Genomic DNA, 18,006 nt, shown 5'->3' with positions numbered 1-18,006 from the left:
GTTTGTTAATTCCTGTTTAATTTATCTCTGATGTTTCTCTCTGCAGAGTATCTCTCTTCTTCTTGTTGTACTGTTACTTGCTTCGTATTTTCTCTTCTTTTAGGCATAGTTTGCCAAAGCTATAACGCGCTTTTCTAATGTTTTCATGTAATGTCTTTATGTGTTTATGCTTGTTCATGTCTGCATGTTTGCTGTATTCAGTATTTCATGATGTAATGTTGTATTCTCATTGTGGCTTTAAATGGCAGACCACAAACCAGTTCATTCATCACAGTTTTAGCTGTTATGCCAGTAGATGCCACCTTTTCATAAATCCATAATTAAGCCTTTCAGCACCTACTGGAGTTGTAAATATGTAAATTGGTTTCAAATGTTCAGAGGCCCAGTTAATATCCAGTGATTTTCTTATACTTTGTTGGATCAGTGTTTAATATTTTTGCCAAACTATCCACTCTGTTGACTGTGAATTGGCTTTCACAGTTTTTAATCTTAATTATTAGTCACAATAATCATCCATACTTTTAGACCACAGTAGAGTCTCCACTCTCTGTGGTGATGAATAATATTTCTGGTGTAGCTGGTGTTTTGTTATGAGTATTATTATTATTCTGTCTGTTATAACAGCAGCCCCTGGAGTAATTTGCTAAACCAACAGAGTGTCAGACACACTTGTATTTCAGTTGAATTTATTGTTGCTGCTGGCCCAGACCTTCTGCCCTGTTATACCCATAAGAAATCAAACATATATGACCTTTTTAAATGAACCATTTCTGTTATATAATGTTACAGTACTGATGTAATTTGTCTTCTTTGTAGGACCTCCAGTTGGAATACGGTCATGATTCACCAAGTCTACTGGGAGGAAACAACAAGTAAGTCTCTCCACTACATTCTATGCTCTTCATCTCCCTTACAGTTTTCTCATTTTGTCTGTTTCTCTTTTTTTACTTTTCAAAGATTGAATTTCTGCCACTCTTTCAACTACAGTTGCAAACGCCCTAGTTTTTTCTGTCTTAACAGTCTAGATTGTTGGAGTTCTGTACAAACAGAGAATATGAGATTAGCAGGGTTTGATCATTTATTTATACTTGCAGCTTGAGGAGGTTCTGTAAGATATGTAAGTACTTTGTAAGCAGAAATCTCAGGTAAAGGTTAGGGCAGCAGAAAGTCGTCATGTTGTTTCAAGCACTACCAGCATGTCTCATGCATGTGGGTCCCTGATTTGAGTACATATGTATGTTGGATGCTTTTTTTCACTCGTCTCTGTTTTGTCTGACCAACAGGAGTCTTCTCAAATCTGTGGAGGAGGAGCTACTGCAGAGGTGAGTCACATCCTTTCCACTTCCTGATTCACAGTCAGGTGCTCGTGGTTTGCTGGCGCTCTAACAAAGCCCACCCATAAGCCAATCGTTGTTAACAGCAAGACTAATCAGGCCAATTACACGCAACTAACGCTGGTGTAATGACTTCAGGCTGTCACAGCTTTCAGCATTTGGGATTCTGCTGGGTTTTATTTTCCTTCTGGGGCTGCTTCATGCTTTGATGCCATCAGGAAAACGCTGAGCTTCATAGGAGCTTCCTGCAGAGCATGGCTCACACACACACACCCACACACACACACACACTTGTGTGTGCGCTCACATGCACGTATACACAATTTAAAGCCAAAGCTGCATTTGTAATCCTGTCTTGTTATTCGTAATCGGAGATAATGATTCTCACTTCTCAAGTGCTTTGCCATTTTCCTTGAGGTTACACTCAAAAAAGTACAGATTTGATGTAGCTCGTCGAGATGTGTTACTGCAAAGTTAATGAAGGGATTCAAGCCAGTACTTGGAGTATATACAGAATTTATGTCCTGTAATCTTTCCTTGGATCCATTAAAGTGTAGATTTGAGATATTATTCTTACTCCTATTATAAATATTGTTACTGTTTGACATTCTCTATTTTTTTTCCCTTTTTTATGGGTTTAAACATCAATAGAGGAGGGATTACAGAGCTTGTTCAGGATATTACACATCCAATCCTGTTTCAGACATTAGATGGTAAATCATATTGCCCATGTGGTCCCAAAGGGATTAAATGAGTGTCAGTGAATATTTATGTTCAGTTTGAGGTCTTTAACTGTCTGATTCTAGGTTTGTTTTCCTCTATAAGAGCACAAGAGTTGTTAGTTTTTGTGCTATTAAATTCTCAGTCAACACACATGGATTACAGTTGAATTACAATGAGTTGATGAAGGGTTGTGTAGATCTGTGAGGACTGTATAGGTTTACACAGGAAAGTTGAGCTCTGTTGGTTGTTCAGGTCTGCAGGAAACAATGTATCATCAATAAAAATCCTGTTAAGTCAGAGGTGTTAGAGGTACTGTTTTGCTCTGTTCCTGAAATCTGCCCAGTCCTTTCAGATCTGCCTTTATGCATCAGAGAATCAGGGGTTAGCGGTAGTTTTTGGATGAAGCTTCACTCAGATCTTCCTCCTTTCCCTCCTTCCTCCATCCTCCATCCTCTTCCCTCCACATCCTTTGTCCATCTCCCACTTTGTCCCTTTTCCCTTCATCTCTCCCGGCCACGCTCACTTTACCTCAACCCCTTCTCTATCTACTCCCCCTCTCTTCTCCTTTCTTACCCACCCATCCACCCACCCACCCACTCCCGTCTCCACCTCCTCTCCCAGGGGCCATGTGGCACACTTAGGGGATGATGAGGATGAGGATGATGATGGTGCTGATGATGAAACTCACACTCAGTAAGTTATCTCCCAGTCTTAGAACCAGAAGTCAGTCTTTACCTCTCGTGTCTTTGTCCGCCCATCCTTCCCTCTTCTCAGAGAGGAAGGGGGGAGGATGAGGAGTAGGACAAAGGAGGAAGGCTTCCTCTCTTTGCCACAGTTTCATCCACGCATCTCTATGCAGCACACCCCACCATCATGCCTCATATGCCACCTGCGTTTGTGTGTGTGTTTTCCATGCTGTGACCACTGTCTTGTGTGAAGTTTTAATTTACTAACCATAACCCTAACCCTAAAAAAAACTCACCTAGATTCACAATTTAACACTATTTTTAGGTGCAACTTTGGGATATTTCCATATAGTAGATGAATGAAATATGGTGGAGGGACAGACAGGGATGACACAGGTCATAGGTCAGACTAAAATTCGCAAAATATCAAACATTATGTAAACTGAGGTACAACGAAATATGAAAACATGTAATGTTTTTCTGGCTTGCGGGTTCAGTTTCAGTCCTTAGATAACTGATCCTCCTGACCTTGACATCTCATTTGCTGTCATCTTGTTTTGTTTTCTACTTGCTTTGCCATCTGCGTGCCTCCTCGCTGTGTGTGTGTGTGTGTAGGGGTGTGTATCCATACTCACCCTGCCTTCTGTCTTCTATTGCCTTTAGAAAACTCTGTATTTGGCATCCAGCCTTGTCCCTCATTGTAAAAGCCAAATGTCTGCAGCAGACTAGAGCCTCCTTTCGAGACAGATTTTCCACCTAAGTCAGGAATGACTTACAGTCTGTTTATATGTTAAGCTTTTTGCTCTCGGAACATTTACTGCACACTTTTTGTAACAATATAATATACCTGGAATGGCTCCAACCAGTAGTAACATGAGTTGAAATCGGGAACAAATTCATCACTTGAGCTAAGTTTGATATCACAATTGAGTGTTTATGGAGTGTAAAAAATTAATGAACCCCCTGTTTTTTTTGTTTTTTTTAAAGGAAGTTTATGCTAGCTAGGACTAGATGCATGTAGTTGCTCAATAGCTTTGTAGTAAAAATTTAATTTCACTTAATGATTATTCTTTTTTTTAGGCTTTTCATTTCACAACCCACTGTAGATCTCCTGAACTTTTTTCTCTGATGGTCAGGCTTTGTAGGATCTTGTTTTCTTAGCTTGAATTTATCTAGCCCCTTGTCTCTCCACCTGTAAGTGTATTGTTAGCACTTTTCCTTTAAAACTCACCAGAAGGTATTTTTTTCCCACCTGCTTCATACGACGGTAACAACAAGCACAGAAGTGACACCTAATCAGTCTGTGCTAGTTTGTACTGACCCGTCGTTTGTTGTATCAATTCTAATTGATACAACTGATGATAGTGATGTTTGTTTTTTCATTGTGAATAGCTTTCAACCTTTCTTCATTGCCATTTGTGAACTCCAATTGATCCATTAACAAATTTCTCAAATCAATCTGTAGAATGTGGAAAGTCTCTGAGAATAGAAAGAACTAATGATCTGGACATAAAACAATGCCGATTGGTTTTTAGATAATATTAAAGCTTCGGTGTTTAAAATGCTAAATACATTTATACCTGAGCAGTACAAGAAAACAATGATTTGTTTTCTTAAATAATTGTTTCAATTCAATCATATAAACACTGCTATCCTGGTTATGAACAGTTATTTGAATATATCACTTTTAAACATCTTTTATGCTGCATTAGTAATACTATTTTCAGAGATTTGACACATTTCGTGTGTTTTTCTCAGTGATCAATAGTATAGAATTCTTTCTTAGTATTTAGTAATTATGTACAGAATTTAGCATATATTTACATCATAATTAAGTAGTGTTACATTATGTGTGTGTGTGTTGTTTAGTAACTGGTTGTGATTATACTTGTATTTTTAAGGGCTTTTTTCACTTTCATTAGACTTACAGATGTTGTATGAACATACATATGGTTCTGGATTATCAATATAGTTATGTCCTCATCTGTGGATTTTAAGGCTAGTATAAATTAGCTAGTCTGTTTAGAGTGTGATTGTTATTTGTCCTGATACTGATACAATTTAATCACCAACTAAAAATTTAAAGGTCTGAGCAAATGGCAGGAATATAAACAGACAGCGTGAGATCAGACGGACACTGATGTCATACTTGTCTGTTCTTGACAATCAAAGCTAAATTAGCCTTGAAATGACAAGTATAACCATAGCCTTAGGTTTGTTATATGTGTATTTCTTTGTAACTTGAGCTTTCAATTATCAAATGTGATGACACTAAATGGGTTTTTGTTTAGCAAATGCTCAGTGAGTCTTTTTCATTCTTCAGTAAATCCAGCACTATCATGAGGCCAAAGGTCCCTCCTCCACTCCCTCCCAAGGTAAGAAAATCAATCATGTTTCAAGGTTTTATTATTAAGTACTTTGATGTCGATATGCATTGGGGGGCAAAATTATCAGAACACTTGGTATATTTAAGAGGTTTGTTTTTTTTTTTAAATTGATGAGTAACATACACATAAAACAAATTAAATATCTACAGTCATCATTAAACTCTTTTCATTGTTGTTGTGACTGTGGTTAAATTGATGATGTAGAGTCTTAGGACACAGCTGTGTGATTCTGTTGAATGTACGAGGCTTTTCCTGCTCGTTAAGTAAATATCAGTTAAAAGTTGATAAAGTAAAAAAAACAAAAAAAAAAACTGTTGGACTCATTTCATGTGATATTTATTGTGCTTTGTATATTTCATGAACATTATGAAATTAAATCATGTGAGATGGGGAAAAAAATCAGTATTTTCAGATCTGTCAGGTGTTATAATAATTTCGGCCACCACTGTAAAAACATGGTTTCTTTCTACTTTTGGAATTGTTAATGGTATCTGTATTTTTGTAGCCAATATTGCAAAAAGCCTGTCTGTTTGTTATCTCGACTGTCTGGTCATAAACATTTATGTTTTTAGTAGTTACTAATAACCCCCTCAGTTTAGTTCGACAGTCAGAATCTATGTTGTTGTAATGTTGTGTTTGTCAGTGAGATTAAAAGCTTTTAAACAGTTCTGGAGCAGGGTCCCCGCTGGGTCTTAAAAAGTCTTAAAAATCTTGAATTTACAAATCTGCATTTAATACCTTAAAGTGTCCAAAAGGTAATAGATTTGATATGGTAGGTCTTGAGTTATGTTGCCATAAACTTGTTCCCTGTATTGTGTTTAAATGTGTCTGTAATGTTAGCCTACTCAGTTCCACCCGTTCCAACCCGACAATTTATATTGAAATTAGAAACCAATTATTGCGGACTTTGCCCCCCTGATGAGAAATAACTCATAATAGCGGGTCTTCAAAAGTCTTAAATTTAATTTGTAGAAACTTTTAGGAACCCTGTGGAGTTACTCTAAAAGAAACACCAACATTTTTATTTTCCCTGTAGATGTGTTTCTTTTAAATATCACTTATCAGTGGCATTGTTCACCAATAATCAGGCTCAGAAACATGCAGGTTGTTCCTGAGTTTAGCCTCATTCACACTGTCCTTCAGTGTGTCATAAATGTTAACGGTTTGAAGGACTTTCCTGCTGATGTAAATGCTGACTCTTTCATCGTCTCCGTGCAGCCCAAGTCCATCTGCTCGACTCCGCAACAGCCGCAGCAGCAGCAGAAACACGATGATAGCCAATCACACAGTGAGGATGATGGTGGAGGGACCATCAAACGCTGCCCTGTACCTGAGACGCCAAGCCCTGCTAAAACCGCCTCCAACGTCCCCCCTCGGCCTCCGCCCCCGAAGCTGCCGCCGCACCGCCGCAGTAGCCTAGGTAACGAGAGCACGAAGTGCATGGACGTCGAAAAGTCTGCTCCAGAGGATGATGGGAGCTTTAGGCATTTCTGGGAGTGGCTCCACACGCCTCACACAGAGGAGGAGCTGGAGGAGGCATGGGAGGTGCTGAAGGAGGTGAAAGAGGAGCAGGAAAAAGAGGAGGAAAAGGAAGAGAGTAAGAGCAGCTGATTGGTAGATCGGTAGTCTCTGCAGACCCTGTCGTCCCCTCCGACTGGTTGTGTGGTCTCCCATTAGTCAGTCCTCGTAGTCTGATTTATTTGTCTCATAACTCCATTAATAACAGTACGTTTTATTTTTGTTTATAATTCCTTTCCTCCATCAGCTCCTGCTCAGTATGACTGTATGTCCTCACAATAATTTCTTGTGAAATCTGATTGGTTGTCGAATGCAATCAATCACAACCCAGTAGTCTGCTACTGCTTCCTGTCGCTTTCTAGGAGGAAGAAAGAAGAGGAGAAAACATTGTCCTGCTTCATGCAAAATTTACACTGTAGATAATGACTAGTCCATGAATCAGTAATGATATGCATGTTCTCTGACTTCTATGACAAGGATAGAACATTTATAAATGAAGTCAGTGTGATTGAAATGTTTGTTTTTATATATACAGATATTTCCTCATAGTGAACGATATTGCTGTTCTCCAGTGATGGAAATTTAATGGGCGTTGAATGAACATAAATTTAACATACTGACTATATGACTGAAACCGTCTGTGTTGTGTGTGTGAACTTTGTTCACACATGTAAGTGTATAATGTGCAGATCTGGACGGTCTGCTGTTAAAACGGATGAACGTATACTGAGTTCACAACCTTTTTCACATGTTGTGCATCCACAACTTGTCCTCACTCAAGACTTTATTTTATCCTCTGGATTCTTCCTGCTAGCCCACTCTCTATCTCCCTCCCTCTTTCCTCCCAGTAGTCTGATGGTTTTTAATCTCCTTTATGTTTTCAGTCCTGCAGGTTAAAAATACACTCATTCAGCAACAGTTTGTTTGAGAATAAATGGATTTAAAGTGTGTATTTCAGTTTGCTTTTTCTGTTTTTTTTTTTTCCCCCCACTCTTTTTCTATGTAAACATGCAGCTGCACATCTCCCCTCACTGACTCTTGAGCACTTCTGTCACATAAACACTAGCTGAGGTGTGTCGTTGTCATTGTAGGTAACGGTTTAAACTCTCCACACAATGGGGAGAGGGACAGTCCAGCAGACCGACAGTCCACCATGCCTCCTAGTGTCCCCATACGGAAAGACAAGAAGGATGCCCCTGTAAGTCGACTTAATGAAATCTGAAAGTGTATTGGGTGATATTACACATATTGCAACTGACTGTACTTGCACTTTTACTCTTGTTTTTGTTATTAATAATATTATTCTGTCTCAGAAGCCCATCAGTAACGGACTCCCACCTACACCTAAAGTCCATGTAAGTAGTGCAACCTTGGAATTCTTAAAAGTCTACCTGTTTGTGTCAAAATTGCTGTTTGAAGTAGAGAATCCAAAATCAAACCATGTAATTAATCTTCACATTTTACACCAAACTTGTTTGAGTTTTATTTTGTTACCTGGTCTAAAATAAATCCAAAATGTCCTTTTAATAAACATCTTCAAGTGGCAAATTCAGGTTTAGTTCATCATAGCGCTTTCATCTATAAGGAAATATTGATTAGAAATAAATAAATAAATAAATAAATAGAGGGATTATAATTTGCATATATGTGTATTCTTTTCCTCTTTTCCAGATGGGTGCGTGTTTCTCTAAGGTGTTCAATGGCTGCCCTCTGAAAATTCATTGTGCCACTTCCTGGATCAATCCAGACACACGAGGTAAGAAAGAAGGGACACCGTGTGATGGACATGCCATCACCTCCATCCCTGATCAAATCATATTAACAGGAAATATGATTTCTGAGGTACAGTATGGAGTGATATTTATGTATGCATATGTGTGTGTTTCAGACCAGTATTTAATATTTGGAGCTGAAGAGGGGATCTACACGTTAAACCTTAATGAGCTGCATGAGACCACCATGGAGCAGGTAAGACCCAAAACTGTGCCATTTATGTACTTTACTTTAAAGCTGCTTTTTATATTATTGTTGGTATATTTCACACAAACACACAACGGTCCTTGTATCTGTCTGCAGCTCTTCCCTCGACGATGTACATGGTTATATGTCATGAACAACTGTCTGCTCTCTATATCTGGTAAGGGGCGATACAATGAAATTCATCAATACTTCATAAAACTCTCTATTTTTGTGTGTGTTTACATGGTTCTTGATGCCTAACAGCTACTGTGGCCTTTAAATTTAACGCAGTTAACGAAGACATTTTTCAGTGATCCTTTTTAGTTCACTCATAGAAATACTCTGAAACTCAAAATTTCAACATTAGTGTGTTACTGCAGGACACAACAAGATATTACATATGTGAAATTTTTCAAAATGTTTTATCGTCATGTACAAAATCAAGGTCAGTGAAGTTACCATATTTGGTTCCTTGCCCATAAGTGGCAAAAAGTAAAGTATATCCAAGAAGTACAGTCTACTCTCGTTATACCGCCAACTTCCGTTCACGGCCAAATTGGCGGTATAGCGAAAATGGCGTTACAACGGCTTGCGTCCATAATGTGCATGTCTTTACTATATGATGTCTATGCTGCCTCCATTAACCCGTTCTAATTGCGTTTCTAAATAAATCTTGATTCTGTTATGTTGTAAGGGATCATTTAAAGTGGGGAAACATTTTAAGCATTATTATACCGTGTCGGGAAATGACACCCCATCATCTTGAGGCTTTGGCTTAATCCCACGTCCTCTTTCCGACATCCTGACCTACTGAGTGTTCTGCGATAAATGAACGGTGGCCGTTCCGTAGACCTACTCGTAGCTTGTCGCAATCAGCGTCTGGTGCGTTTGTTTCAGTGCATTGTTAAAATTTATGTGTACTCGATGGCAATCACGCTGGCAGTATAACGGTCGGGAAATCAATGGTATAAGTGTTGTTCGTGTATGGAACTGGGCTGGTGGATGGCGATAGGCGGAAATGGCGGTATAACGGCGGGTGGTTTAACGAGAGTAGACTGTATATACAAAAAAAAAATTACAAGAAAAACACATGCAATGTGAAAGGAACATGTATTTTAGAACATTAGAACATCACTTTTAGAACATTACAACATCGTAAGTGCTGATCCAGACCCCTGTCCACATCCACATTCTCCCTTTGAACATCATTCCTTACATTAGTACCATTACTTCATGGTACCTAACAAAGCAGGTACGCTCACTGTTCATGCAGAGGTGGACCTTACAGACTCTGTAGACCACATTGGACCTGAGATTGTTGACTCACTGTCCTCAATGAAACAGGTGATGTCACTGTCTTGGAATGTGAGTGGAAATGACCAAATATAGTCACTTGCCCGATAAAGGGTTAAAATTGGCAGACATTACTGTGTTATTTTATGTGGCACCTTAAAGGGGTTATATGTTGTATTGATATTCTGAACCATCAACAGCAGATCTGTGTACCTGAACACACCTTCAATTACCAAAACCACAGACTGTCACTCACTGAATAAAGTATAAACATGTATCTGTATTATGGTATCAACAAGTTTCCTCAAATAAAAAAAACTTACATCTGATTTTTATGACAGTCAGTCAAAATAATCCTTGTAATCTTCACTTAGGTTAATGAGAGTCACTAATTTACCTTGTAGCTCTATTAGCTTATCTCTGTTTTTAGACATGAAACAGCCACAGTAAATTCACAAATCACCTCAGTTTTCTGTACAGTTTGTGTTGTCAGTGGCTGAGATAAAGATCTGTTTGGAATCATCCAAACAAGGTCAGAACTGTCTCAGTGTACTATGAACCATGGATCAACGTAGCAAAGATAATAACATCACATAATAACTTTATACCTTCATAAGCCTCATATCAAACCCCGTTCTTTTCATTTAGAGCTGGATCCTGTGGTGAAAACAACAGTGCCTCTAGCTTTTATCACTTTCTGTGACTCTAAAAGTTGTTTCTTAATGGTTTTCAACTCATCATGTCACTTTCTGACTCTGGTCAAAAGCCCTGTGTCCTTACAGAGACCAACAGTGACTCACTACCCCCTCCAGTGGTCACATAAATCTGTTAGAGCATGTATATGTACAGATTCAGCTCATATCTGTTTCAATCCAGTGCATTGGCATCTTTAGCTTAACTTCAGGACTCTTTTTCTGTGAACTTTGATGTTTTTAGGTCATATTTGAGTATTTTAAAGTAGAAATACTACATGTAGCTCCTTCAGTTCAGTACTATGTAAGTTTAGTAGGTCACCATAAACATGTTGTCTATTTTCCTCTGGCCTATGAACAATACTCTGTTTTGTCTTTTTGGTTTCCATTACAGGAAAAGCCTCTCAGTTGTACTCTCACAGTCTGAGCGGTCTGTTTGAACAGGCCAGACAGTTGCAGAAGTTACCTGTAGCCATTCCCACACACAAGTTGCCTGATAAGATGATTCCCAGGTAAGTCATTTCTGTCTACATGTACTTATATCACGTTAAATATTTCTGCGGCCTGAACTCTAGCCTTCTTTCTTCTCCGTTTGTAGGAAGTTTGCTGTGTCCAATAAAATTCCAGACACTAAAGGGTGCCAAAAGTGCTGTGTAGGTGAGTCATGGCTCCGGTTTATTGTGTACACTATGTAAATAACTTTGCACAGCTGGTATTGCTGTTATTGTTACTTAGAAACAAAATTCAAAGGCGGTGATGGTTTGTTTTTTTTTTCCCCCTTCAGTGCGTAACCCGTACACAGGCCATAAATACCTGTGTGGAGCCTTCCAGTCCAGTGTCATGCTGTTGGAGTGGGTGGAGTCCATGCAGAAGTTCATGCTCATTAAGGTTTGTTTGATGGTGTTTTTTTTTTTTGATTTGTGGTTTTGAAAAACACAAATCATCACTTTTTTGTGTTTTCTTGTCAGTAGATGTATTATTACTCATGTGAATAATAGAGGAAAAAAAGAGTTTAAAAGGATAATCAAGTGCTTTCACAGCACAAAAAGGTGATCCCACAAAACAGTGGTGTTTCCAATTAAGTGTGATGATATTAGTAAGAATAAAATCATGTCAATCACCTGTCAGTAATGATGAACTGCACAAATGTTTTGGACCACTTGTGTTAACATGCCAATAAAGGCATGTAGACAGCAGTAAAACTTTAAAATAGGTGACATCTGCCTTGGCTGTTTCCATCCTCTTGCATGGAAACCAAAGGTTCCCCTGAACACAGCACGAATGAAGATCTGGAGTTGGTCTGCAAGCGCCATAGTGGCAGCTCACTGCTTCTAATGTGTGCTATGTGCTAATGCTAATTGCCAGTGCTAATGCTAGTTTTCCTGTGGGGACAAATAAAGCGAATTAACCTTCAAAGTCAAAAACTGACATAAACCATGATGCAGTTACCTACTCCTGTGGTGGCTCTCAATGAATAGAAAAGCAAAATGGTTCTTAGACGGCCTGCAATAACAACCAAGGTTATTATCATTAACAAAAACTAATTAAATGAGGAAAACTAGAATTGAAAAAACATTTTTGTTAACTGAAATAAATAAAAACTAGAATTAAAAGAAAAAACAATAACTAACTGAAATTGTATTGTGTGCTTACAAAACTAATTAAAACGTGTAAAAATTATGGATAAAATTTCCTTCGTTTTTGTCTTTGTCAATGTTGGATTGATATGAATCAATCAAGTTCCCTCAAGCAGTTTTATTTGGCAGCACCATACAGCACTTCATGGTCTGTCACTTCTCGTCACTTGTTGTTTAGACTCGGCTTCTCGTCCCCACTCTATGGAGACTAAAGTTGGGAGAAAACAGCAGAGTCCTGTATGGGATTTCTTTGAATACGACGACGAGGAAGATAAAAGATACGAAAATCTAAGCATTTAGAAAAAAATGTAAAACTAATAAAAACTAGCAAACCTGCTCAAAAAACTAATTAAAACTAATGGAATTACAGGGGAAAAAAGTCAAAACTAAATAAAACTATACTCTAATGAAAAATCCAAAACCATTATAACCTTGACCAACACTAGCACTGTCCCTGAACTAGCCCTAGAACAGCAGAAGAGCTTGTGTCCTTTTTTCCTTTTTTTTTTTTTACCTTTATGGACAATAGTTACGTCAGTATACATGCATTTTTCCATTGCTTTATTACAATCAATAATTCTTTTTTTTTTTTGTGTGTGTGTTACAGAACATAGACTTCCCTTTGCCATGTCCGTTGGAGGTCTTTGAGATGTTGGTGGTCCCAGAGCACACGTACCCTCTGATCTGCGTGGCGGTCAGTAAAGGCACCGAACTCAACCAAGTTGTCCGATTCGGCACCGTCAACCCCAACGCTACCTCCTCCTGGTTCACAGAAGCAGGTAAGCGCAGAGTATGTACAGAAATGAATTTGGAAAGGTCAGTGCAAGACAGCATAAAACATGAATGCACATCATGGAAAAGTGCACGAAATGAGTGTTTTCTGCTTGTCTTTGTCTCTGCAGACACACCACAGTCATGTGTAATTCATGTCACACAGCTAGAGAGAGACACCATCCTCGTCTGCCTTGACAGTGAGTAACACACTCATAAAACCCTCTGTGGACTGGTATACTGTAGCAGATGTATACTTTAACTCACTGTTGTGCTCTTGTTTTGTCACCTACTCAGGATGTATAAAGATAGTGAACCTTCAGGGCAGGTTGAAATCCAGCAGGAAGTTGTCAGCAGAGCTCACCTTTAACTTCCAGATTGAATCCATAGGTAAACGTCTAAGCCACACTATGTATTTTATTGAGAACCTATGTCATTTATGTTCGCAGAGATGTGTTTTCTAGTGGATATGTCGAAACCCATTCCTGATTTTTGTTTCCTCTGTTTCTTCACAGTTTGTCTTCAAGACAGTGTGCTGGCCTTCTGGAGACACGGCATGCAGGGGCGGAGTTTCAAAACCAATGAGGTGAGACTGATACTGTGTGTGTCCATTTAAAAAAACAAAACAACAAAAAAAACAGACCAAATGTGTAACAGATTAAGTGTAAAATCTAACGGGATTTAATTCCAAGTTAGCTGTCAGATTGTCTTTTAATCTTATATTATAATTGGATGTTGTTAATACTTGTTAAAGGAGTGATTTTTTGCTTTTTTTAAAAAATGGAATTATGCATTTTAAAACATTTCCCTGTAGTCTACATAAATTGTAAATGCTATGCTTGGGTCTGAATGTTTCATTAATTCAACTCCACAGGTCCATCTAAAACCCTATTTCTGACTAATGACATATAAAAGGTCGTTTTGAGCGCTGGCCCTTTAAATCCACATGAGCCACTTCACACCCCACCCCCTCCAGGTTGTCGGCTGTGCTTCTCTGTCCCATTCAGCCACTTGTGTTCGTTAATACAACCAACAATTGAACATTTTAGGTAATCGGCTTAAAGTTTGGACATATTTTCAGTATGGACTACAACCGCTGCTGCTGACAAACAATTATGTCGTACTCGGAGAAATGTTCATCAGAAGTCTTGACCTTATATGTGCAAATGTTGTAACGAAACTAGTTATAGACGTAACAAATTAAGCAGGAGTTAAAACGGGTTGTAGAAATTCATTTTATTTTTGTCAAAATGAATATAAATAGCTTTGCAGCACCTGGAGGGTTCAAATTCAAACTTTTTGAACTGTTAGGGTCCAAATACACAAAAAAAATGTACCAAAGACTAATAAAAGTGGGTTTCGCAAAATATGACCCCTTTAATACTTGTTATTTATTAAGTTACTTATTTTTATTCCTCAAATAAATCAGATCACCCAGGAGATCTCAGACAGCACACGAATCTTCAGACTACTGGGATCAGACAGGTGAGATGCAACACACCAGTCTCTCTTCACACACACACACACACACACACACACACACACACTCACACATACACTCCATTCTCACTAAACGCCCTCTCTGATGTTTTGTTATCACTAAAGACGTGCTGACACTAGAGATCCAGAGGCCGAGGACAGAGGCCTCACTCTGCCCAGGTACCCTCACTGTTCCCTGGCCTCGACCTGCCCCAAACTCTGCCTCTTTCTGTCGGGGGTCTTAAGATCTGCTTGGCATCATCTGTCATTTATCAGGAATATTAAGAACAAACAACTGAGACCATAATTATATTTCAGAAGTGTTGAATAATGAGAGTTTAGACACCTGAGTCATTCATATTTTGTAGTAATCATTAATTTGATGCTTCATGTATTTCATATACATTGTAAGCATCTAAACACAGAAAGAAGTTCTAGGATCATTATGGAAATTAAACTATTAGTTATGGTGTCTATTGTCCCATTATTCAGCACTGGGTTAAAACCTTATTAACATCTTTCCCACAGTTCCCAACAGTATTTTAACTGAATTTCAGGGCTTTCTCAGGCTTGGACCATGACTTGTGTGGGTTGCTTGGTGTCTGACCACAATGTTCCAATAGACCCTGGACCTTTACTCTGTCTTAATACATCTTATCACTCAATGTTTTATGCTATTTCATTAGAAAAACTAACAACATGCTGGGAAATGGTGGCAAAATACAAATGATAGATGCCTGTAATGTTCTTTGAAACTGAGTGTGTGTTTGTTCAACAGGGTGGTGGTGCTGGAGAGCAGGCCCACGGACAACCCCACAGCCCACAGCAACCTCTACATCCTGGCAGGCCATGAAAACAGCTACTGAGACGCACACACACGCACACGAAGAGACACAGACACGCAAACACACGAAAACCAGTAATGCAAACCAGGGCGTGAGCGACTGGGAAACACACTCGCCCCTCTGTCCCTACACCGAAACACACACACCGCTTCGTACTCACCCACACCAGCCTCCACCTTCTCACCCAGCTACTGGCAGATGAGCGGTGCAGGGGCGTCAGACGTGGATTTCCAGTTGCAAAAGCACCGGCGGTGTTGATATGTTAGCGTTGTAGAAGAACCATGCAGCTTGTGTACCCTGCAGCCATGTGACTTTAGATCAGTGTTCCTCAAAGGGTTAAAGGTTAAAACAGCTGGTTTGAGGCCAGTTTCTGCTCACAGGGGTTGAGCTCGGGTGTAGTAATCTGGAGGATTTGATGTCTTCTCCTTGTACCATCCCACCTTCCCCTGCACATTAAGAAAACCCCATCCAGCACAGAGGCGTAACTTCAACACTACTTCTACTACTACTTCTGCACATATTACTACTGCTACTGCTACTAGCGCTAAGCTTCACAGAAGAGCCATCTTGCACAGATAACCATGTTCCTGTCCTTCATTGTCCTGTCTCTTCTTTACTTCCTTTTATTTTATTTTATTTTTTTTTACTTTCCTCCCTTTTGTTAAACACCTTTATTTATTGTGGCATGATGTAACTGTAACAACCAGGATGGCTTTCCTGTTTTATTAGTTTTTAAAAAAAAAGGATCGGAAAAAAAAGAACAGACTAAAAATGCTTCGCCACCTCTGCTAGCATCAACTTCTGATACCCGTCACCACACAAGTGCTTGATTGACCTCTATTTAATTGTTGTAAATATAAATGTAGTATTTTTTGACAACGAACAGACGAACACTAAAAGGACTGGTTGTGTAGATATAGGCGTGTGTCCGGTTGCTCTGTACAACTGTGGAGACAAATGGAAAAAAGACAGACAGGTGTGGAGGAGCGACAGGGCTTAAAATCGCCTTCCTGGTTCCCCCGGTCATGTGACGAGGAAGCAGAGACCCGTACTGTCCCCTGAGGAGAACAGCTCTGTAATCGGCTGTTTAGTCTAATACCACGTGGAGCTCAGGATGAGACTGAGCAAACGCGGGATGCAGCGCCGACCGTTTTCATTCTGCATGCGCCACCGTCGTATCCTCCTAGTCGTGTGCACCATAGCAGCTGTCGTCAGGGCAGTGGGCGTTGCGTTCATTTGTATTTGTTTCCCCGTTTCAGCAAAACCCTTCTATCTTTTTTTATGCTGTTTTTAATCAGAAAGCTCATCTTTTTTTTTGTTTTATTTTGTCTTTATTTTTAATGAACCACTGGTGTTAAAATTTTGCACAAGGAAAAAGGTATTTGATTAAAAAAAAATGTGATGTCATTATAATATATGACCTTGTATGTATGCACAATGTGTGCGCGTGTGTATGCGTGTGTGTGTGTGTAGACATAGAATATGCACCAGTAAAAGTGCATGATGTACAGATCTGGTCTTTTAACAAGTTTCTGCTCAAGGCTGTTCTGACAAATTTAGAATAACAGGGAAAATTGATTTATACAGAGGAAGAAGTCATTTGTATTTATGTTTATCCAGTAGATTCTATCTATGTTGTGCATTATAAAGAGAGTATTGACGTGCACATCTATGTAGTTACACAGCTATTGAGAAATATGTGGAAAAACCCTTGCATACGCTTTGGATAGAGATCAAACTGGGATTTAATGGACGTGTAAGATCATTCTAGGAATTAAATCTGTTGTGAAATGCCCTGTAGAAACACCTTTTAAAAGTACAGGAAGTTGTCCAGTTAAAATGATGTCATATTTCCCCTTGAATGATTTACAAAGGTCTAAATAACGGCGAAAGAACGCTTCTCTGTCTGGTACTCAAAGATTTGTTTCCTCAATAAGAGTTCCAGTCTTTGGTCTTTCTTTAAAAAGCTGAAACATACAAATGGGTAAATGAGTGTCTAATAATTTGCCAGATATTAAACATTGAATATAATTTCTTCAAATAAATATTAAACTTGATTTTGGAGATTCTGGGATCTCACATTAATCATTGTTGAACGCTAACACAATCACTCACTGTTTTTATCTTTGTGGAAACGAGTGTATATATGGGTCGGAAATACATCTGTGTTTCAGCTTTTTTGGAAAGAGCAACAAAATGATAAACATGCGCTACGTTCAGACAGCAGGTCTTAATGCACAATTCAGATTTTTTGTTTGCTCGTTCATATTACACATTAAATGTGACTTCTATCAGTTTTGAGTATAAACTGAATGTAATCAGCATATGCAAAAGAGATTCTGGCATAATACACAACCACGCAGGCACATGCTGTGTTTATGGAAGTAAATATGGAGGCATCTCGTATTGGTGCAGAATTGTAATGTTTGTTGGATTTCAGTGATGTAAAGGTTGGATAAATGCGACCTGGCCGTTCAGACTGAAGTCACATTGCAAAATATCAGATAAGCATCAGATTTAGGATCACATATGAAAGTGGCCTGGGTCAGATTTGTGCTGTTCAAACTGTCTTTAACCCTTTCATGCATGAATTATGAGAACCTTAGTGAGTGAGGGGTTTTTAATTCCTCTTTAGGCATGAAAAAAACAATGTGATAGTTTTTTTTTTTTTTTTTTTTTTGA

General features: G+C 38.8%; 1 protein-coding gene across 13 annotated transcripts in view; it reads left to right on the top strand.

Moving 5' to 3' along the window:
- The window catches only part of map4k3a (mitogen-activated protein kinase kinase kinase kinase 3a), a 46,892-nt gene extending 29,593 nt beyond the window's left edge, over positions 1 to 17,299 (top strand). For 2 of the 13 annotated variants that reach the window (XM_030155321.1, XM_030155316.1), the window contains 20 exons: positions 817 to 869; positions 1,284 to 1,322; positions 2,679 to 2,750; positions 5,067 to 5,118; positions 6,349 to 6,727; positions 7,740 to 7,846; positions 7,962 to 8,003; positions 8,320 to 8,404; positions 8,537 to 8,616; positions 8,725 to 8,785; positions 10,987 to 11,104; positions 11,191 to 11,249; positions 11,377 to 11,480; positions 12,837 to 13,008; positions 13,132 to 13,200; positions 13,298 to 13,390; positions 13,516 to 13,586; positions 14,430 to 14,485; positions 14,606 to 14,659; positions 15,258 to 17,299. In XM_030155321.1, the coding sequence (XP_030011181.1) occupies positions 817 to 869; positions 1,284 to 1,322; positions 2,679 to 2,750; positions 5,067 to 5,118; positions 6,349 to 6,727; positions 7,740 to 7,846; positions 7,962 to 8,003; positions 8,320 to 8,404; positions 8,537 to 8,616; positions 8,725 to 8,785; positions 10,987 to 11,104; positions 11,191 to 11,249; positions 11,377 to 11,480; positions 12,837 to 13,008; positions 13,132 to 13,200; positions 13,298 to 13,390; positions 13,516 to 13,586; positions 14,430 to 14,485; positions 14,606 to 14,659; positions 15,258 to 15,345 (1,854 nt within the window). In that variant the 3' untranslated portion in view covers positions 15,346 to 17,299. Of the gene's footprint in view, positions 1 to 816; positions 873 to 1,283; positions 1,323 to 2,678; positions 2,751 to 5,066; positions 5,119 to 6,348; positions 6,728 to 7,739; positions 7,847 to 7,961; positions 8,004 to 8,319; positions 8,405 to 8,536; positions 8,617 to 8,724; positions 8,786 to 10,986; positions 11,105 to 11,190; positions 11,250 to 11,376; positions 11,481 to 12,836; positions 13,009 to 13,131; positions 13,201 to 13,297; positions 13,391 to 13,515; positions 13,587 to 14,429; positions 14,486 to 14,605; positions 14,660 to 15,257 lie in introns of all 13 variants that reach the window. The other 11 variants (XM_030155320.1, XM_030155315.1, XM_030155325.1 and 8 more) reach the window with 7 other exon arrangements.
- Positions 17,300 to 18,006: the final 707 nt, after the last annotated feature.

Source organism: Sphaeramia orbicularis, chromosome 15, assembly GCF_902148855.1.
Source record: "Sphaeramia orbicularis chromosome 15, fSphaOr1.1, whole genome shotgun sequence".
Classification (NCBI taxonomy): domain Eukaryota; kingdom Metazoa; phylum Chordata; class Actinopteri; order Kurtiformes; family Apogonidae; genus Sphaeramia; species Sphaeramia orbicularis.
The sequence above is the reverse complement of the archived record's forward strand: the minus strand, read 5'-3'. Positions and strand labels throughout refer to the sequence as shown.